The sequence below is a fragment of the Schistocerca cancellata genome, chromosome 2 (assembly GCF_023864275.1).
Source record: "Schistocerca cancellata isolate TAMUIC-IGC-003103 chromosome 2, iqSchCanc2.1, whole genome shotgun sequence".
NCBI classification, from domain to species: Eukaryota; Metazoa; Arthropoda; class Insecta; order Orthoptera; family Acrididae; genus Schistocerca; species Schistocerca cancellata.
The window spans coordinates 606,367,225-606,388,279 of NC_064627.1; the positions used below are offsets into that span (position 1 = coordinate 606,367,225).

At 43.4% G+C, this 21,055-nt stretch overlaps 1 protein-coding gene across 1 annotated transcript in view; it reads left to right on the forward strand.

The window, feature by feature from the left end:
- The window catches only part of LOC126157063 (nose resistant to fluoxetine protein 6-like), a gene marked incomplete at its 5' end in the record, with an annotated part of 297,846 nt that overhangs the window by 143,321 nt on the left and 133,470 nt on the right, over positions 1–21,055 (forward strand). Inside the window, one exon of the mRNA XM_049916350.1 lies at positions 6,675–6,745. Within this exon, the coding sequence (XP_049772307.1) occupies positions 6,675–6,745 (71 nt within the window). The remainder of the gene's footprint in view (positions 1–6,674; positions 6,746–21,055) is intronic.

Sequence of the window (21,055 nt, forward strand, 5' to 3'; positions counted from 1 at the left end):
CTGGGACATATTGACAATGAATGCGGCCTCATTTTAAAACAATGCGCATGTTTCTATCTCTTTCCAGTCCGGAGAAAAAAAATCGGAGGCCTTAGAACTTGAACGCACCTCGTAATGTGAGGGTTTTTTTTTCATCAGTTATTTTGCACAATACATCATAATGATGTGGAATGAGTCACTTAACACTCACATCACAGATTAATTTATACATATGGTTACACTCTGAACATTTCAATGTTCTTTTTTAATTACAAAAAGAAAAAAAAAGATATAGACATGAGTTAGTCATTCCTGCCCATCACATTCCACACATTATGGTAATAGAAATTTTTCTATGGAATAGGACTTGTCAAGGAGAAACTCTCCCAGTTTGTTTTCAGATTTTACTTAGCTGTCTGACAGATATTTTATTTCACTGGGTAACTGATCAGAAATTTTTGTTGCAGCATTGTGCACCCCCTTTTGTGCTAAAGACAATAATGTGGAGTAGTTAATGTGACTTTCCTTCTGGTATTTTAATTATGTACTTGATTCATCACTGATTATTTACAACAAACTTCATGAGGGAATAAATTTACTGTGAAGCAGTAGTCAGAATGCCCAGCTCCTTAAACAGTTAAGATGATTATGAGTGAGCAATACATATTATACTTACAGCACATTTTTGTGCAATCAAGACTTTCTTTCTTACAGATTACTTATCCCAGAACATTATTTCATATGCCATTACTGAATGAAAATGTGCAAAAAAAGGTCAACTTAATGATTTGTCTCTCCCCAAGATTTTCAATGATTCAAAGCACAAATTTAACTGAGGTTACTTTAGGAGTTCCAAAGTGTGTGTGTGTGTGTGTGTTTTTTTTTTTTTTTTTTAATTGCAGCAATATATACCAGGTGTCCATTTCACTATGCTATTACAAAAAAAAGAGTATTGTGCTGTAAGACAAAAACAATGACTACAATGAACAAAAATTTATTCTTCTTCCACACACAAGTGAACAACAGTTGAGAACATAACAGTAAACATAGAAACAATCCAGGTACTGATCCAAGATGTTGCTGACAATAAGTATGAACACAATATGAGAGCAAGTGTCAGCTTCTCTGCACTTATAAAGAAGAGGTCTCTTATAAAGAAGAGGTCTCCAGTAGACAGTGTGGGGGATACCGTATCATGTGCATGTAATGTGGCCTCTGATGGCTGGGCTGCACAGATGCAGTTGGCAGAATATTCGAAGTTTAGTATGCCAGCGGCCTGGTGCAGTGGTGTCTGTCCAAGTATTTTGTACAGGGTTATAGCACTCTTTTCCCCTTTGGGAAAGGGCGTTCTACTCATGTGGATCTCAGGATGAATGTTGAAATACCCATAGCTTCTGCTGTGGATGCTGCAGGTGATGATGGCGGCAGTGGAAGCAGATGCAGGCCCAGAATTAGGGGGCAGAAGCGGCACAGCCATGGACATGCATGGCTGCTGCTCCTCCGCAAAGCACCATAGGCGAGGAGCAGTGACAAGGGCACTGATAACATCTTGATGTCCAGTTTCTCAGCATCGTGGAAGTGTGCTGAAGGTGAAGGTGCCAACCGCATGGTCAGTGGTGCAGGGGTCATATTCCTGGTTAAACATAAAATAAGTTCAAGATAGCAAGGATTCTTAATAATTTTCATGTGAAAGTGGTTTTTTGTCTGCATTCTAAGATTTCAAATTTGCTGGGATCGGTGAAGGATCATTTGTTACTGCGGAAGGTGGGAATTTACAAAATACTGTGTAAATGTGTTATGGCCTATATAGGACAGACAACGCATACAGTGGAAGAGCGTTGTACAGAACATCAACGTTGCACTCGCCTACTGCAATCCAGTAAGTCAACAGTTGCGGAACATTATATTTCTAATGGACGTTCAAGGGAGTATGACAAAATTTCAATTTTGGCAACTGCAACAATTTTTTGGGATTCCATTATCATAGAATCAGTTGAAATATGCATTGCAGGAAATCTAATGAACCGTGACAGTGGTTACCAATTGAATAATGCATGGAATACTGTCATATCTGAAATTTGCTCAAGACGAAGATGCCAGAAGACTTCAATAGCTGCGTCCAGTGACAATACCGATAGCAGCTGAGTGTTGCAGTTCCACCAGCGAGGGCAGTGCCACTGTGCGGTGTGGCCCTTCTGTCTCCATGACTACAACGCATGCACGGCAGTACTATCAGCGCACTATATAAGCTGGAGCGGAGAATGTCTTTGTCACTCCTTGTTTGGCTCACCTGAAGATGGCTGGCAGTTGTCCAGCCGAAATATCATGCAATGAAGTTTACGATGACCGGCTGCAAGCCCAAAATCTTTTTGAACACCTCATTCATTGCCAGTTATATCACACTGTAAGACACAAACAGCACAACCACAATGAATAAAAGTTAGAACATGGACCCAAATATAGAAACAATCCAGGTACTGATACAAGCAGTTGCTGACAATAAGCATGAACATAGTATGAGAAGGAGTGCTGGCTGCAATGCACTTGTAAAGAGGAAGGCTCTGCTAGACATTGTGGTGGATGCCATGCTGTGTGCACAAGTCATTTGGCCCACCACAGGCGGCTTCTGGTGGCCAGCCCATGCAGATGCTATTGACCGATTATTCAAAATGCAGAGTGCTGATGGCTTGGTGCTGCAGCTTACATCCAAGTATTATGTACAGAGTTACAGCAAAAGCAGCAGCTGATATTAAAACTGCTAGTACATATCCAGTAGGCCAGAAATAATTCAAACATTCAAATAAAGTAAACTGCAGCAACAGAAATAAGACTCAATAATAAACTGAATTACATAGATGAACACTTTAATCTGAATGTGGAAAAACAGCTTCAGTGCTCTGCAGATTCTAGATAATGCAATGAAACCATGGACAGCCTAATCCTGTGTTTAAAAATGAATCAGTGTTAGTAGATGGATGGTCAAAAAGAGCTAGAATGACTCCTCTACTAGGTAGCCATTAATGGCAAAGAAATGTTATGAAGTGGTTTAACACTCCTTGCATACTGGTCCTAAGTAATAGTATACTATAATTTTTAAATTTAGTTCAGTGCACAGTCATGTCACCTGTGATTTGGGCTCTAGGAAGATCTATTAGTACAGACAAATACACAATAATATTTGAGGCTGCAGACAATTGTTTCATATACAATATTACATACACAATTCAAAATAACATCAGACACTCAATTTTTTCATAGGACAGACCCTACATGAATTGGTGTGGTGAATGTGTGAACGCAGAACTTGGGTGAGTATGTCAAGATTATTGATGTATTCTTTGATACTCATTCTTGTCATATGTTACTCACTTCTATAAGAGGCTTCTTGTGTGGCTAGTTACTAAAAGTATTCACTTCAACCAAAATCATGATCTATTCAGTCTGAGTCATGTACAGCTTTTTTTGATAAATTCTTTTAAGTGTAGGCCTAAATGTTTCTGAAAGGCAGAGCTGTAGGATAATTCTCACCCAGCTGAGAAAAATGCTGTAAAAGCATAACACTTCAGCATATGTGGTATCTGAGCTACAAAACAAACCCTCTTCTGCTACATTTGAAGCATATATAAAGAGTACAAGAATGTTTACTATCAGCAGTGGGTAAAAGTTAGGTAGTATGTCTGCAGTTATATTATACACGTAAAAAGACCACTTGAAAATCAGTCCTTGACTGTTACTACCTAGTATTTTAATACTTTTAAAACTAGCAATGGAAAAGTTGAATGAGTATGGCATTCAATATTTTTCCAATTATGTGCCTCTGTAGACAATTTGGGAACAAAAATACTATCTGTTTACAAGACACCAATAGAAATTATTTTAATTTGTATATGAATGAGTGTTCAGCAGTGTAATGATAAAATTAGCTAAACTAGAATTTTTTTGGGGTATGATGCATGTGGAGATTTTGATGATCATTTTATGCAAATTTGTTACAAACTGTGCAAATCTAGAAGTCTCAATGCCATGTCAGTATTATTTCCCACTCTCAGTAATTTCAGAATTTTGTAGTATACCTGCAGTTGAAAATTGTTTTTAGGTTTAACAGTATTTACTTAATAACACGTTAATCCCATTACAAATGGTCAAAGAAGAACAGTAAATATGCTATTTTGTTAGGTATTGGTTATAAAAGAAATGGTTTATTCCAAAATTATAAATAATGACTAAATCAGTATGTACTGAGTGTTTCTAAATGAATGTCAGGGTTTTAAGGCTTGTAGCATTTCATACACTCAACTTATAATTCCAAATAATATATTAAATGAAACAGCAACTCAGACAGTTTTTCTTACAAGTGTTCAATGTGAGCACCATTCATCACATGGCACACATTGAGTTGATAGTTGATTTCTTCCCTAACCTTGATCAATGTGTCTGGAGAAATTATTGCAACACCTGCTTCAGTCTGATTTCTTAAATCGGGTAGATCAGCTGGTAGTGGAGCCACATGCACAAGATCCATGCACTCGATCTTTTATAAACCCTCAAAAGTAAAAATTGCATGGCATCAGATTGAATGAATGTGGAGGCCATGTAAAACAAGCTTTCTCATGCAGCTCCTTGCAGCAATCCAGTGGTCAGGTACAATGTTGTTTAACAAATTATGTACAGAGTTACACCAGTACGGAAATGTACTCTCTTACTGTGAAATAAAGTTCTGTGATTCAGCTTCTTCCAATTGAAGAAAGAGCCATAGTCTTAGCCCATCAAGATAAGAAATACCAGTTGCAGTTGCTCCATACAAAAAGGAAGGCCCATAAACTTTCTGCTGGAATGCGGCACAAAAAAACATTCATTTTGTGGAGTCTCATTGCAACAATACCATCTTGTGGGGATTTGCTGACTCCCAGATGTGCACGATATGTGTCTTCACATTTCCACTTAGGTGATATGTCAGTTCATAATTGAAAATGACGCAGTCCAGAAAATCATCATTGTCGTGCAAAAACATTTTGTTTGCAAAGTTGAAATGTAAAACATAGTCTGTAGGCTTTGGACCATGTAACAACTTGGAATGATAAGGATGCTGTTGTAAGTGTCTCCTTAAAAATCTCCACACAGACATCACTGGAGCTAAGGTGCTCATCACCAGTCCATGAAGGCCCAGGGTATGTTTAGTGGCTGCTGTGTCGTCCTCTGCCTTGAGGTGTCATGCAGATCCAGCATGGAGGGGCAGACTTTCCAGACCATGGTGTCACTACTACTCTATCAAGTAGCTCCTCAATTGGCTTCATGAGGCTGAGAGCACCATGTACCAGTTCGTCCACCAGAGGAAAATCTTTGGCAGTACCAGGAATCAAATTGGGGTCCTCCACATGTCAGTCACCTATGGTGACCACCCAACCACAGATATAGACCATCTTTGGAATGTTAATTCACAAAACAGCATCCTGAACTGATTTATTGGGACTGTGCAAGAAAGACAGTTTCACTTGTTCAACATTTTCTTCAGTAACTCCAGGCATCCCAAATACTCCCCTTTGCAAAGACAGCCTGTGTCTTCAAACTGATGATACCACCTATGGATGTTATTATCACTTGTAGGATTACAATGGAACTTAATAATGGCCACACCTTCCACTATAACAACAGATTCAGTCCATGTAATATGTAAAACACAAAAATTTTCTGTTCACTAGTCACCATCTTTGCTAGTACCACTTTCTAACAGAAGATAGGAAACTGAATGCGCATGAGCTTGGGTGTACAAAAAAAACTGTTTGAGCTCCTCTTTCATTTAACATATTAATTATAATTGTAAGTTGAATGTAATAAAGCCTTAAAACCCTGATATTAATTTTGAAACATGTAGCAGAGTGACAATTTATAGTCAGGACAATTGGACAACTTCTACAAAGCAATATGAAGCAAAAATGGGGAGAAAGTGTGGACAACACCTGGAATAAAATATTATGTTCCAAAAAGAGAATATAAGTGATGGTTGTAATCAAGATCTAAAGCTACATTACAAATTATGTGACAAAGTCATCCACTTTACCACTGAAAAGGATTAGTTATGCACAGAGAATAATTAAAAAGCAAAAATGTTCAGCAACATTATTTCTGAATATTTAACAAAAGCTGTTACAGTAACAATATTTTATTCCCTGATTTTGGTTCTTAAATGGTCAATAGTGGAAAGAAACCATTATTCACTACATCCAATGATGTATTATTCATGATTATAAAACACTCATATGATTATTAAGAATGTAGCTAACAGATGAATAACATCTTAACAGTGTATTTAGAAAAGTGGTAGTTGTTTCAACACTAGTGGCTTTTCCCCTAATTTTATGAGACATTAATTAGTAGCATTTTTTTAACTTCAGAGCGTATGGTGATGCTGTTTAGTTTACAATGTGTGTTACACAAGTGGTCAACCTAGCAGTATCTCTAGAGTAATATATTTTGAACTCGTTCAAAATCCCTGAAAGTTCTTTCTTGTGGTGAGATTTGTGGAACACGTATGTTTGATTGGATGAATGATGAATTCTTAAAGTGCTTATTTTAATAAATACTTTCTTATATATACTACATAAACAAATCCACTATTGAACTTTTTATAATAGTTTATGTGCAACAAAATCATCATTCTAAATAAAACTGAATTTGTGTCCTTTTTACTGTTTCAGAGGCATTTACATCTTCTTCATTGTATTAATTGCCCTGAGTACTGTATATGATATGGTTGCTAAAGCACAAGGTATGTATAGTTTTACACACACACACACACACACACACACACACACACACACACACACAAAACAAAAAATAACAATTACCACTACTACTTATACAAGGACTAACATTCTGAGAGGAATTACAGCTAGCTCTAAATGCAGAAAAAAGTAAGGTAATGCAGATGATAGGCGGTTTCTATCAGTCAACAGACAAGGTCAGCCTGTATGCTTTTGTGCTGTACATGTCCCTTCACATTTCCACTTCACTATCACATTGGAAACAGTGGACCTAGGGATGTTTAGGAGTGTGGAAATCTTGTGTACAGGTGTATGGCACAAGTGACACCCAATCACCTGACCATGTTTGAAGTCCACAAGTTCTGCAGAGTGCCCCATTCTGCTCTCTCATGATGTCCATTGACGACTGAGGTCATTGATATGGAGTACCTGGCAGTAGGTGGCAGCACAATGCACCTAATATGGAAAACGTATGTTTTTGGTGGTGTCCAGATACTTTTGATCACATAGTGTAGGCAGTCATTTTTCCCTCACTCTGTTTGTGAGTAGAACAGGAAAGGAAATGACTAGTAATGGGTCACATGTCATATGGTGGCTTGCAGTATATGTTATGTAGATGTAGATGAAACAAATTTGTTGTCATCTAAGCAAACATTGAGGTAGTTTTCTTAAAACTACGACTGTAGTCACAAAAGGGTGAAAACAGCAAGCAACAGAGGGAACTTAGGTGAAGTTTGAAAAAAAGAGTTATTATTCAGTTGGAAAAAATAGAAACTTGAAGGCCTGCTGGAAAAAATACATTGAAACTAATAGACATGTTTGTACAGGTATGTTATATGAGGTACAGCACACAATGAAGATGACATGGAGACATGGATTGGAAGGGGATCACAGGACAGAGAAAGGGAAAACTGTTTGGCAGAGGGTATGGGTCAGTTGGTTGATGGAGAATGAGACCAGGAGAATGACAGGAGCAAAGGATGTGTTGCAAAGACAAGTCCCATCTGCGTAGCTCAGAAAGTTGGTGGTGGACAGAAGGACCCAGATGGTCCAGATTGTAAGGCAGCCATTGTAATTGGGCTTGTTGCACTCAGCTGCATGTTGTACCACTGGGTGTTCAACTTTGTTATTGGCCACAGTTTGGCAGTGGCCAATCATTCTGGGGGACACCTGGTTGGTTGTCATACTGACATAAAAAGCTGTACATTGATTGCAGTAGAAGTGGTATACGACATGGCTGCTTTCACAGGTGGTACTGTAGCAAGGGGTTTGTAGTGGGAGTTGCAGATGGATGGACCAGGATGTTCTGTAGGTTGGGTAGGTGAAGGAATACCCATTAAGAGTGATGGGATGGATTTTGGGTAGAATGTCCTTTACTTCCAGGCTTGATGATAGATAATCAAAGCCCTGGTGAGGGATGTGGTTCATTTGGTCTTGGGTGATATTAGGTGATGAGGCAGGACTCCTTTGTAGCTGATTCCTGGGGGGATTAGGGGTGTCTGAGAATGTGGAATGGGAAATCTGTCTGTGAACTATATTTGTACTTGTAGGATACTGCATGTATTGAAGGCCCTCATCACACCTGCAGTGTACTGGACAAGGGAGTTCTTGCACTGCAGTATGCCATCCACCGATTACTAGGCTGTATGGGAGTGATTCTGTGATGTAGAAAGAAAGACAGCTGTCAAAATGCAGGTTTCTTGCTTGTTATTAGGTTTAACATGGAGACAGGTGTGGATGGAGACGTCAGAGACGTGCAAGCCAGTGTCCAAGAAGGTGGCTCCTTGGGCCGAGGAGAGCAACATGAAGTGGATGGGAGAGAAGGTGTTGAGGTTGTGAAGGAATGAGGATTGTGTGTCTTTGCCCTGAGTCAAGATCATAAAGATACACTCCTGGAAATAGAAAAAAGAACACATTGACACCGGTGTGTCAGACCCACCATACTTGCTCCGGACACTGCGAGAGGGCTGTACAAGCAATGATCACACGCACGGCACAGCGGACACACCAGGAACCGCGGTGTTGGCCGTCAAATGGCGCTAACTGCGCAGCATTTGTGCACCGCCGCCGTCAGTGTCAGCCAGTTTGCCGTGTCATATGGAGCTCCATCGCAGTCTTTAACACTGGTAGCATGCTGCGACAGCGTGGACGTGAACCGTATGTGCAGTTGACGGACTTTGAGCAAGGGCGTATAGTGGGCATGCGGGAGGCCGGATGGACGTACCGCCAAATTGCTCAACACGTGGGGCGTGAGGTCTCCACAGTACATCAATGTTGTCGCCAGTGGTCGGCGGAAGGTGCACGTGCCCGTCGACCTGGGACCAGACCGCAGCGACGCACGGATGCATGCCTAGACCGTAGGATCCTACGCAGTGCCGTAGGGGACTGCACCGCCACTTCCCAGCAAATTAGGGACACTGTTGCTCCTGGGGTATCGGCGAGGACCATTCGCAACCGTCTCCATCAAGCTGGGCTACGGTCCCGCACACCGTTAGGCCATCTTCCGCTCACACCCCAACATCGTGCAGCCCGCCTCCAGTGGTGTTGCGACAGGCGTGAATGGAGGGACGAATGGAGACGTGTCGTCTTCAGCGATGAGAGTCGCTTCTGCCTTGGTGCCAATGATGGTCGTATGCGTGTTTGGCGCCGTGCAGGTGAGCGCCACAATCAGGACTGCATACGACCGAGGCACACAGGGCCAACACCCGGCATCATGGTGTGGGGAGCGATCTCCTACACTGGCCGTACACCACTGGTGATCGTCGAGGGGACACTGAATAGTGCACGGTACATCCAAACCGTCATCGAACCCATCGTTCTACCATTCCTAGACCGGCAAGGGAACTTGCTGTTCCAACAGGACAATGCACGTCCGCATGTATCCCGTGCCACCCAACGTGCTCTAGAAGGTGTAAGTCAACTACCCTGGCCAGCAAGATCTCCGGATCTGTCCCCCATTGAGCATGTTTGGGACTGGATGAAGCGTTGTCTCACGCGGTCTGCACGTCCAGCACGAACGCTGGTCCAACTGAGGCGCCAGGTGGAAATGGCATGGCAAGCCGTTCCACAGGACTACATCCAGCATCTCTACAATCATCTCCATGGGAGAATAGCAGCCTGCATTGCTGTGAAAGGTGGATATACACTGTACTAGTGCCGACATTGTGCATGCTCTGTTGCCTGTGTCTATGTGCCTGTGGTTCTGTCAGTGTGATCATGTGATGTATCTGACCCCAGGAATGTGTCAATAAAGTTTCCCCTTCCTGGGACAATGAATTCACGGTGTTCTTATTTCAATTTCCAGGAGTGTAGGTGCAGCTAAATCAGTGCTGCGGCATTCAGTTCAAGTATTTACATCATCAGACCGAAGATGGTTTAGCAGTACTTCAAACCTGTTCTTGCTCATAATACAGCAATATATTTCTCTGCCTGTGCCATCTTTGCTATACCAGCATGTGTAATGTGTATGGTTTTATTTGAAAATAGCAATGTAGTACAGCATACCAATGAAGGCTTTCAATTCAGTTAAATCTACATCATGAACAGCTGTTTCCCTTTGGTAATTAGATTGAGTTTATCTGATTTTTTTGTTGGTATGTTTTATTATTTCTCCTAATATACTTTCACAGAAAAATAAGCTCCACAAATCCAGAGGCTTTGTGTTTTCATGCAGAATACCTTGACAATTATGTTTGAGTCCATGTGTGTGCTGTATGTTGTTATGAAACATAGTCCTTGATCTTGAGACCGGAGGACAGGAAAACTAACAAAATCAGTTCTTACCAAAGCAGCTACGGTATCTTGCCACTGGAACATCATGATCAGAAGATGAATCCTCCATCAGTGTCCTAATGTCATTCTCTTGTTCCATGGGCTGAGGTTCAGGCCCATCACCTTCGACTTCTGAATTGGACTGATGATTGTCTTCAATGATATTATCCACTGGAACATCTTCTACATCACTGCAATCTTCATTTGGGAGTTCTGGTGTGGATAATAAGTTTTGAGAATGTATGTCAGCTTCCTCTAACCATTGGACTATATTTTTCTCCATTTTGTCCATTTCAGACATTGTTACCCTACAAAAATAAAAAATATGTAATTTAACTAATGTTACATAACCTCCTGGCATTGGTCAGATGGACCACATGCAAAAACGTGTTACCAAGTGTGCATGCATCTGGAGCTGCCAAGGATACGGCACAACTGGAGGGGGAAGGGAAAGAGTATGTTGACTCACAGTTGTGTCATGTGTGTAATAATGGAAAACATTTAAAAACAAAACCTCACCAGTCTCTGAGACCAGTGTCAGGTGGTTAAGGGCTAAACATGGGTTTGGAATGAAGATGAGGCCTTTGGATAGGACTGAAACTTCTGTTGAATTGAGGTTTTGGTGGAAAGGTTAACAAAAGTGTTTTCGGTTTGTTTGGTTTCTGGAATTAGTGTAGTGGTGAGATGAAGTTTTGTAAGCTCTTGCAAATTTGAAAACAGCAGCTAAGCAGGATCTGGGTGCTGAGAGGGGTTGATAAGGGGGTTCACTGTGGGTAGGATAGGTATTGATAGGCAGTAGTGTTCCAAAGTGGGAGTAGGATGTCAACAAATTGGACAATTTATGGAGGTGGCATCTGGTATACTCTTCCAGGCACTGTAGGGAAAGGGTTTCAATTTTGGAGACAGGGTGTATGTAGTTAGGATTGCTCAGTTATGAAATCTTGTGGAAGGAGCATAGGTGGTTCTGGGATGTGGTGGCACTGAGATGTGCTTCTGCAGTACCATGTTTGTGAGGGATAGGGACTGGTGAAGTCTGAAAAGATGAAGGTCATTGTGAAAGGACAGATGGCATTCAGAAAAGGGAATTCTTATGGTTAGGCAGTTGGTGAGGGGGGAGTAGGGGCTGAAGGATCATTTAACAAATAGGATGGGGAATTGGGATTTACTTAAGGAATACTTTCCTGAATTGGTGCAGATAGATAAAACAGGGGATGGTGCTAGAAAAACATGAAATAACTTGGGAAATGGACAAATGAAATTATTAAGTGTGTAAATGGAACAGGACAAAAATGGCGAAAGTTTGGAGGATGAAAAGAATGGAAGAAATCTCTGTCCATATTAAACCCAAAATCACAACAGTATCTGCAATTTGACAGCTGTGGTCCCTTCAACAAAATCACACTCATACAGCCTGACCAACTCTGGATGGTGGATCTGAAATGATGAAAATGCCCAACCTCATTGTCCCACCGTCCCCAACAATCAGCTACAGAGGAATGCTCACCTCATTACCCAATATCACCCTGGACTGGAACAGCCGAACCCTATCCTTCAACAAGGCTTTGATTATCTATCATCATGCCCATAAGTGAGGGACATCCAAACCAAGAACCCTACTAACCCTCCTAAAGTGGTATTCCTCATCCACCCAAACTACTCAACATCCTGGTCCATCTGTATGTCACTTCCACCCCAACCCATTGCCACAGGTATCACATCCCTGTAGATGACACAGGTACAGCACCTGTCAAATCAACCTATCAAGCATTTTCTTTTCCAGTTTTGTCACAGGCTTATTCCATCCCACAGAGGCAGAGTCACCAGTGTAAGCAGCCATGTCATACAACAACTCTGTTGCAATGACTGTACAGCTTTTTATGTCAGTATGTCAACCAACCATCTGTCCACCACAATAAATGGCCACTGCCAAACTGCTGCCAATAACTATGTTGATCACACAATGGCACAACATCCAGCTGAGCACAACATTGCTCAATTTCTACAGCTGCTTCACTACCTGCCACTGCATTAGATGTGTAGCCTGTAGACTTATCACCACTCCCTCTCATATTCCCAGCCAGCAAACCTGCTGCCTCCACCCGACCCACTAGTTACCCATCCCCAAACCCCTTCCTGCCATCTCCGTCTCTCTCTACCAACCCCTCTCGACACAACTACCATTTTTCCCCTAAAACTAGCAAGTTTTCTTTCTCTCTGATGTAGTCTGTCGATGACTCAGTGCTTCTACTATTCAGTAAGTGGTCACCTTTACCCTACATTATTTAAATTTTGCCAGGACTTCCCACATACTTATTTCCTAAAAAAGAGAAATATGTTAATATTTGACATGAAATTAAATGTTAGGAAATACTTTCTGAAAGTATTTGTTTGCCATACATCTTTATATAGAAGTGAGAAGTCATTGATAAACAGCACAGGCAAGTAGATAATAGAAGTTTATGAGATGTGGTATTACACAAAAATGCTGCAGATTAGATGGGCATATTGTATAACTAATGAAGGTGTATAATCAAATAATCGAAAGTCTGAGATGGAATAACAAGAAATTAATGTGACCTGAGTGGCCATAGGCATAGCCACCATGAGTGTGTGTGTTGTGCATATCTGTGTGTGTGTGTGTGTGTGTGTGTGTGTGTGTGTGTGTGTTTTCTGCTTCTGAAGGGGGAATTTTTTTAGTCAACATCTAAAAGTTTAGCAATCCTTTCACTGTGTTTGCCTGCAACTCAACACCTTCTCTATGTGATGAGTAGCAATCCATCATATTAATAAAAAGATACTAAACTGAACTGAGGAGAAAAGAGTTTTATGGCACAGTTTGGTTAAAAGATGGAATAGGTTAATAGGACACTTTTTGAGACATCAATGAATAGTTAATTTAATAATGGAAGGAAGCATAGGTTTGGGGGTTCTTAAATTCTTAAATTTGTGGAGGAAGACTTAGGCTTGAATATATGAAGCTGGTTCAAATGGATGCTGAGTGTAGTGGTTATGCATGTCTGAAAAACTTGCTAAAGATAAACTAGCAGAGAGAGGACCAAATGAGTCTTCGAGCTGATTTCCACAACAACAAAAAGGTTTCTTTTATTTCTTTGTGTTTACCATACTTGTGAGACATGTCAAATAATTTATATTCTCTTAATGTGTTTTCAAAAGTGAATATAAAGTTTCCAGTGATGAAGTAGTAAAGCAGATAACAGAAACTATCAACAGTGAAGTTCAATAACCTGATAACTACACAAGTCCAGAATTTATTTTGACCTGGCAAGGGCATGGAGATAGATTGTTTTCACGTCATTTGTGATCTGAGCTATAATACTTTGTTAATGATTATTCTTTTTGCTTTGAACATTTGATGCAAGGAATTTCCCTTGAGGTGAATTTTATGACTTTTTGGCATTCTTCTTTTATGATGAAGCAAATGCAACAGAACTAACAAGAAATGTTTTTACTTTATCTACATGATTCTAGTAGAGGAAAGTGCAGCAAGACAATTCTTAAATTGCTCCATGATTGGCAGTTTTAATAAGAGTGAGTTTTGCTGTAAATTATACTATTTGTCTTTGAAATGAGAAGCTGGATGCTACCATTTATAATGATTGATATCAGGCAGTCATGAAATGTGACCGGCAAATTTGTTAATTAGTTATTTGATAAGACTCTGGACTTACAACCTGTTGAAGTATGACTCAATTCCTTGCCTTGCCATCCTGATTCAGGCTGTTTGCCATTTCCACAAATCATACCATATGAATACAATGCTGATGAATCAAAACAATATATTGGTACACTGAATACTGTATCTGAAGTCATATAGCTATACTACACTGAAATGAATGTTAAAATACTTTATTGCCATGTTAAAACATAAGCCAGCCCACATGATGCCATGGTTGTTTCAAGTGTGATGCAGAAACTTTGCTAGGAAGCCCTTACACTTCCTCCATACAATCCCAGTCTCTTCTCATCCAAATTTCATATTTTTGGAGCCATGAACAAAGATATTTGTGGCATTGATTTGCTTCAGACAAAGAGGCACACCTGGGTACAAGCAGCGTTTGTAGTATAATGCTGCTTCATTCACCTGTCATAATACCTTTTAGGTATGACCAAATTTTAGCACTAGTCTTCTGCCCTAAAGTATCTAAATTTGGACAAAGTGAAGAAGGAGTAACTGAATTAATTGTACATAGTTTTGTGATGTGAAGTTTTGGTGGTAATCTCCCAGGCTGCTTCTTCTTCTTCTTCTTGTGCAATCTTGTAAAAATAGGTTCTAGTAGCAGGTTTAAGTCTGACATTTGCCTTTAAATAGATTGTCTTGGTCATGATGTCATTTTCTACCAGATGGTTTAATTCCAGATTCTATTACACTTTCATAGACGATTACAATATTCCCATATATTAGTGATGAGAACAATTTATAGAGCAACCTTCAACACACATCCACTTCCTAGCATCCCTCACAACCAATTACATCATCTGCATCGATATGTCAAAGAACTTGTAAAACCTCCAGGTTCAGGCTGGAGTTGTTATTTTGGTTGTAGTTTACATGTTTCTGAGATAGGTTAATACCATCACAAAAATTAGATAAATATGAAACATTAATTATTTATGGGAATATGTTTATATTGTGTTAACATTGATACATTTAATTTGATTTGAGCATGTTTTCCACTATTGATTGTGGAACATGTGTTTTGCAGTTTTGTGTTTGTGTACAAACTGTTTACATCTGTTTTATGTCCATATCAGGCTTTACAAATAATAAAAGTAAGTTTGGTGTGAACAGTTTTGTGAATCAACTATCCTTTTGAATTCAAAATCATGATTCAATTTTCATTTTTCAAATTTGGCTATTTTCTGTTAGGAATAGAACTGACAATAACTATGAAGCATTTCAGTGTCTCTGGTCTCCTAAGTTTTTGAATAAGACATAAAGTTCCAACAGGTAATATAATTAACAATTTAACATTATTGCACAATTTGTAACTTTCATCTTTTGGTTTGTTACTGAAATTAACATGCCTGTTTCTATTACATTAACACTAGATATTCGTTTACATTTAATACGCATTTTGTCTGTTTCAAAATTTATGTTTTCTCAGTAAGTGTGCAGTTGCAAATTTGGTTGTGTCTACATTGAAGATAATTTTTGATAAGCTGTAAGTGGATACATTTGTTCTCTGTCACAATATTGTGTGAACAATTTGAACCAAGACTTGTATCTTCTTAAGATTGTAAAGATGAACTAGAAAGCTTTAGTGAATCTACCAATACCATATCCATAATTTTATAGTAGGCAACTGCAAACATTTTTCCATGATGGCATCAACCATCTTGTCTCATAATGAGATAAATGTACTAACAGATATGGCAGTTACTTTTGAAATAATAAACAGTTTATGTAGTAGCCACCAGAAAGATCGCGGGAGGCGCACATTGGCATGGCGCGTCACAGACGGTAGTTGCCGCAAGTAGATTCCCGTCCACCAGAGGGCATGCGAGAATTCGGACACGCCCTCTGCCGGCGTAACAACAAGAACAACAACAACAACTCCGGCAGGACAGGCTGAGCACAGTCAGTCAACATCGGGCATGCCTAGGACACAGTCCCGGTCTACGCTAAGTGAAGTGCAACGTAACGTGAACAGTGTTACTACACAATTGGCGACGAGTAGGGTCGTTCTTTCGCGTGTTGCATCGTTGTTCCGGTTTCGCAGTTTCTCCACGGCATGGAGGATTTGGTGCGGGTTTTGGTTGCGCAGCAGATGGAGCTCATGGCCACCATGAAACAAGTGCTTCCGGCGTTGCTCTCCACGCTGTCTGCTCCGGCGCCGTTCCCTCCTCCCTTTCCCCCGTATGGCGAGACGGCGGAGGATTGGGACGCATATGAACATCGCCATCGGCAGCATTTCCAGGCATTTCATGTTGCCGATGCGGAGGTATGTCGTGCTCTCTTCTTGTCTTGGATATCTCCCTCGCTGTATCAAGTTTTGCGGCAGCTAGCGCCATTGCAGGAACCCTCGTCCTTGTCTTTTGACGCATTGTGTTCATTGCTGTCTTCATATTATCGCCGCCGCACGCATGTTGTGGCGGCTAGGGTCGAGTTCTATCAATGCAAGAAACAGCCCCATCAGTCGTACCGGGCGTGGGCCACAACCCTGCATGGTCTTAGTCGCAAGTGTCATTTTGTCACGGAGCAGTCGCGGGAGTCGTATGCCCATGTTATGGTACGCGACGTCATTGTTCGTTCGGCCCCTGATAGGGAGGTCCGGCAACGGGCCCTGCAGTTAGAAGACCCTTCCCTCGAAGAAGTCCTGTCCATTGCTCAATCGTATGAAGTCTCTCACGCAGCAGGTCAACAGCTGGAAGCGTGGTGCGACGTTGCAGAGGTTCAGGGCGGCGCGGCCGCGTCCACTGTGTCCGGGGTAGACGACGTGCGAGCGGTACAATCCGGCCGTTACGGCCGCTCCCGCGCAGCGCGTAAACAGAATTCCGGCCGCCGGCCCCTGTTGCCATCCTGTACGTCGTGCTATATACATCACGATCGGTCGAAGTGCCCCCAGCGTTGGGCCGTTTGTCGCAAATGTAATAAAAACGGTCACATTGCTAAAGTTTGCCGCTCAGCCTCAAAAGAATCGAAGGAAGCAAGTACAGAGGACGTGGACGTTGACATTCAGGAAGTTTCATCGGGCCAGGCTCCCGACGCATCGGCACGCAAACTCTTTATCGAGGTGTCAGTTCGGTCGCGCCAGTTACAACTGCAAGTAGATACGGGCGCGGCAGTTTCGTTGTTGAATGCACAAACGTATTCCGACCTTGGATCGCCCCCGTTGGCGCCAGTTTACCGGCGTCTACGCAGTTATGGTAAACAGTTCATTCCCCTACTGGGTCAATTCACTACCGACGTGACTTACAAATCAGTCACTAGGCCTATTACTTTTATTGTTGTCAGTGATGCAAGCTCCGCTAACCTTTTTGGCCTGGATGCCTTTCAAGCTTTCGGTTTTTCTATCGCTGACACCATACAGTTGGTCTCCGAAGACGTTCCCTATCACTCATTGGAATCTTTGATCTCAGACTTTCCAGATATTTTTGAGGAGGGCCTGGGGCGTGTTTCAGATTTTGAAGCTCACTTAACGTTGAAGGCGTCGGCTCACCCGCGTTTTCTACGCGCGAGGCAGATCCCCTTGGCTCTCCGCCCTCAGGTAAAGGAAGAGCTAGACCTAGGGGTCGTTCTTCCCATTTCTTCCAGTGAGTGGGCTTCACCCCTCGTTATTGTCAAGAAGCCCTCGGGAAAATTACGTCTTTGTGGCGATTTTAAGGCCACCATTAATTCCCAATTGGTGGTGGACACCTATCCTTTGCCTCGTGCTGATGAATTGTTCTCCACCGTGGCGGGAGGCCACTATTTTTCGAAAATCGATCTGTCAGAGGCTTATCATCAGATACCACTTGATGAGGACTCCAAACGGCTGGCAGTCGTCAACACCCCGTTTGGCCTTTACCAATACCAGCGGTTGGCTTTTGGAATATCCAGTGCCCCGGCGATATTCCAGCTTTATCTTGAGCATGTCACGTCGACAATCCCTCATTGTATTAATTACCTGGATGACATAATTGTCACGGGCCGCAGCACGACGGACCACTTGCACAACCTTCGCACCCTCTTTCTCAAATTCAGGTCTGTGGGCTTGCGTTGCAACCTGCAGAAGTCAACCTTCTTCCAACCGTCCATTGAGTATGTGGGCTACACCATCTCTCGGCATGGCATCCAGCCACTAGGAAGTTTGGTCCAAGGTATCGTCAACCTTCCTCGGCCCACATCGCTGAAGGAGTTACAAGCTTTTTTAGGCAAGATAGCCTATTACCACTGGTTCATTCCCAGGGCTTCCACTATAGCCCACCCCCTGTACTGCCTTCTGCACAAGGGTGTTCCTTTTGATTGGTCGCCTGCATGCGAGCGAGCGTTCACCTCGTTGAAGGGCCTCCTCACGTCAGCCCCTTGTTTGGCTACTTTTGATCCCCATAAGCCGTTGGTCCTGGCTACGGATGCTTCGCAGTATGGGGTGGAGGCGGTCCTGGCCCATCGCAATGCAGATGGTTCCGAGCAACCACTGGCGTTTGCGTCGAAAACGCTTAGTCCCGCGCAGGCCCATTACTCCCAGGTGGAAAAAGAGGCTTTGGCCATTGTCTATGCTGTTACCAAGTTTCACCCTTTCTTGTATGGCACGAAGTTTCAGTTAATCACTGACCATAAGCCGTTAATATCGTTATTTGGCCCCGCCTCTCAGATTCCGGATAGGGCGGCCCACAGACTACAGCGCTGGGCCTTGTTCCTCTCTAAGTACCATTATGACATTAGTTTTCGCCCTACAGGCCAGCATGCCAACGCCTATGCTCTTTCCCGTCTTCCGGTGGGCCCGGACCCTACATTTGATCGAGAGGAGATTATGTGTTTTCATTTGGATGTGGCGTCCCGCCAGGCAGTTGATGGCTTCCCGATCACTAGTTCTCGAGTCGCCAGGGAAACGGCGGCTGACCCGGTTCTCCGGCAAGTAGTTCGCCTCATTCAGCAGGGGTGGTCGTCCCGCCCTCCGGGCCGGGCCTCGGACCCTCTTCGTAATTATTTTCTTCTACGAGACCGTCTCTCGGTCTTGGAAGGAGTTCTACTTCTGGCTACCGATGATACAGCTCCTCGCGTGGTTGTTCCTGCAAGTTTATGACGGGAGGTCCTCAAGTTATTACATGCGGGGCACTGGGGTGTTTCCCGTACTAAAACCTTGGCTCGCAGACATGTGTACTGGCCCGGTATTGACAGAGAAATTGAGCACTTGGTGGCCGCCTGTTCCCAGTGTGCAAGCCAACAAGCATCTCCCAGGGCAGCGTTCTCTTCATGGCCGCCGGTAACCCAGGCGTGGGAACGTGTTCACATCGATTTTGCGGGGCCGTTTCTCAATGGCTTTTGGCTCATTGTCATTGATGCTTGTTCCCGATTCCCATATGTGGTTCGCTGCTCCTCAACCACTTCAGACGTTGCAATCCAGGCACTAGCAAAAATCTTTTCTGTGGAAGGTCTGCCAATCACCCTGGTCTCGGACAATGGACCGCAGTTTCTTTCGCAGACCTTCCAGGATTTTTGTAGGCGCTTCAGTATTCGGCATGTTTGCTCTCCCCCCTTCCATCCACAATCGAATGGGGAAGCTGAGCGCATGGTGGGCACCTTTAAGACGCAGATGAAAAAGTATGTGCACGAATTTCCTGCAGAGGAAGCATTGACGTCTTTCTTGACGGCATACCGGACCACACCAATGGGAGACCGCAGCCCCGCAGAGCTCCTCCATGGGCGTCAACCTAGGACTCTGCTGCACCTCCTCCAGCCTGGTCCTCGCCAGTCTTCCCAAAACGGAGTACCTGGCTTTCCACTGGGTATGTCAGTCTGAGCCCGTGGGTTTGGTCGCAATCTACGTTGGATACCGGCGGTGGTCCTGCACCGACATGGCCGCCGGCTCTATACCTTGCAGGTGGGGGACCGGGTGGTACGTCGTCACCAAAATCAGCTACGTCCACGTTCGGGCACCCACCCTCTGACCTCTCGGACACCGGCTTCCCCATTGCCGGCACCTGTATTGGTTTCACAGGGGACGTTACCTCCTCTCCCCGCTGTGACTCTGCCGCACTGTGATGGTTCTCAGCCTTGGCAGCCTCCAGTGGCTCCAGCACTGGCATCGCCGTCATTCGAGCTGCCCCAGCGAGAGCCGGCCCCCCTAGCCGGCCCGGTTTCGCAGGGGGCTCGTTCCCCTGTGGTCTTCCCTTCCCCTTCGTCCCCACCACTGGGTCTTGCCCCTCCTGAGGTGGAACAGGATCCAGAGTTCGACAGCTTGTCGCCCGTTCTGTCCCGGGCTCCGGTTGTGGGACGACGGGGGCCTCTTCGTGTGGGTCACTTCCAGCCGTATTCGAAGGTTCCAGCTCGAGGGTTGGCAGATTCCCTCGACTCCGGCCATCCCATGGATGTGGAGGTCATCGCTCCTGCCTGACGCTCCACCTTCCGACGCAGTGGATCACAGTGGCTTCAGCCCCCGAAGGAGGAGGAGTGTAGTAGCCACCAGAAAGATCGCGGGAGGCGCACATTGGCACGGCGCATCACGGACGGTAGTTGCCGCAAGTAGAGTCCCGTCCACCAGAGGGCACGCGAGAATTCGGACGCGCCCTCTGCCGGCGTAACAACAAGAACAACAACAACAACTCCGGCAGGACAGGCTGAGCGCAGTCAGTCAACATCGGGCATGCCTAGGACACAGTCCCGGTCTACGCTAAGTGAAGTGCGACGTAACGTGAACAGTGTTACTACAGTTTACATACTTTTCCCCATCTGTCTTGTTTTAATTTGACTGCCCTTATATACAACTCTTCACACTTTGTGCTACCCAAGAATTGCAGTTGTAAAAATCAGAAAATTATACTTACATCCTTATGTCCTCCGTCACCTTCAGATTAGTCATATCAGGTGTGTATGCAATGAT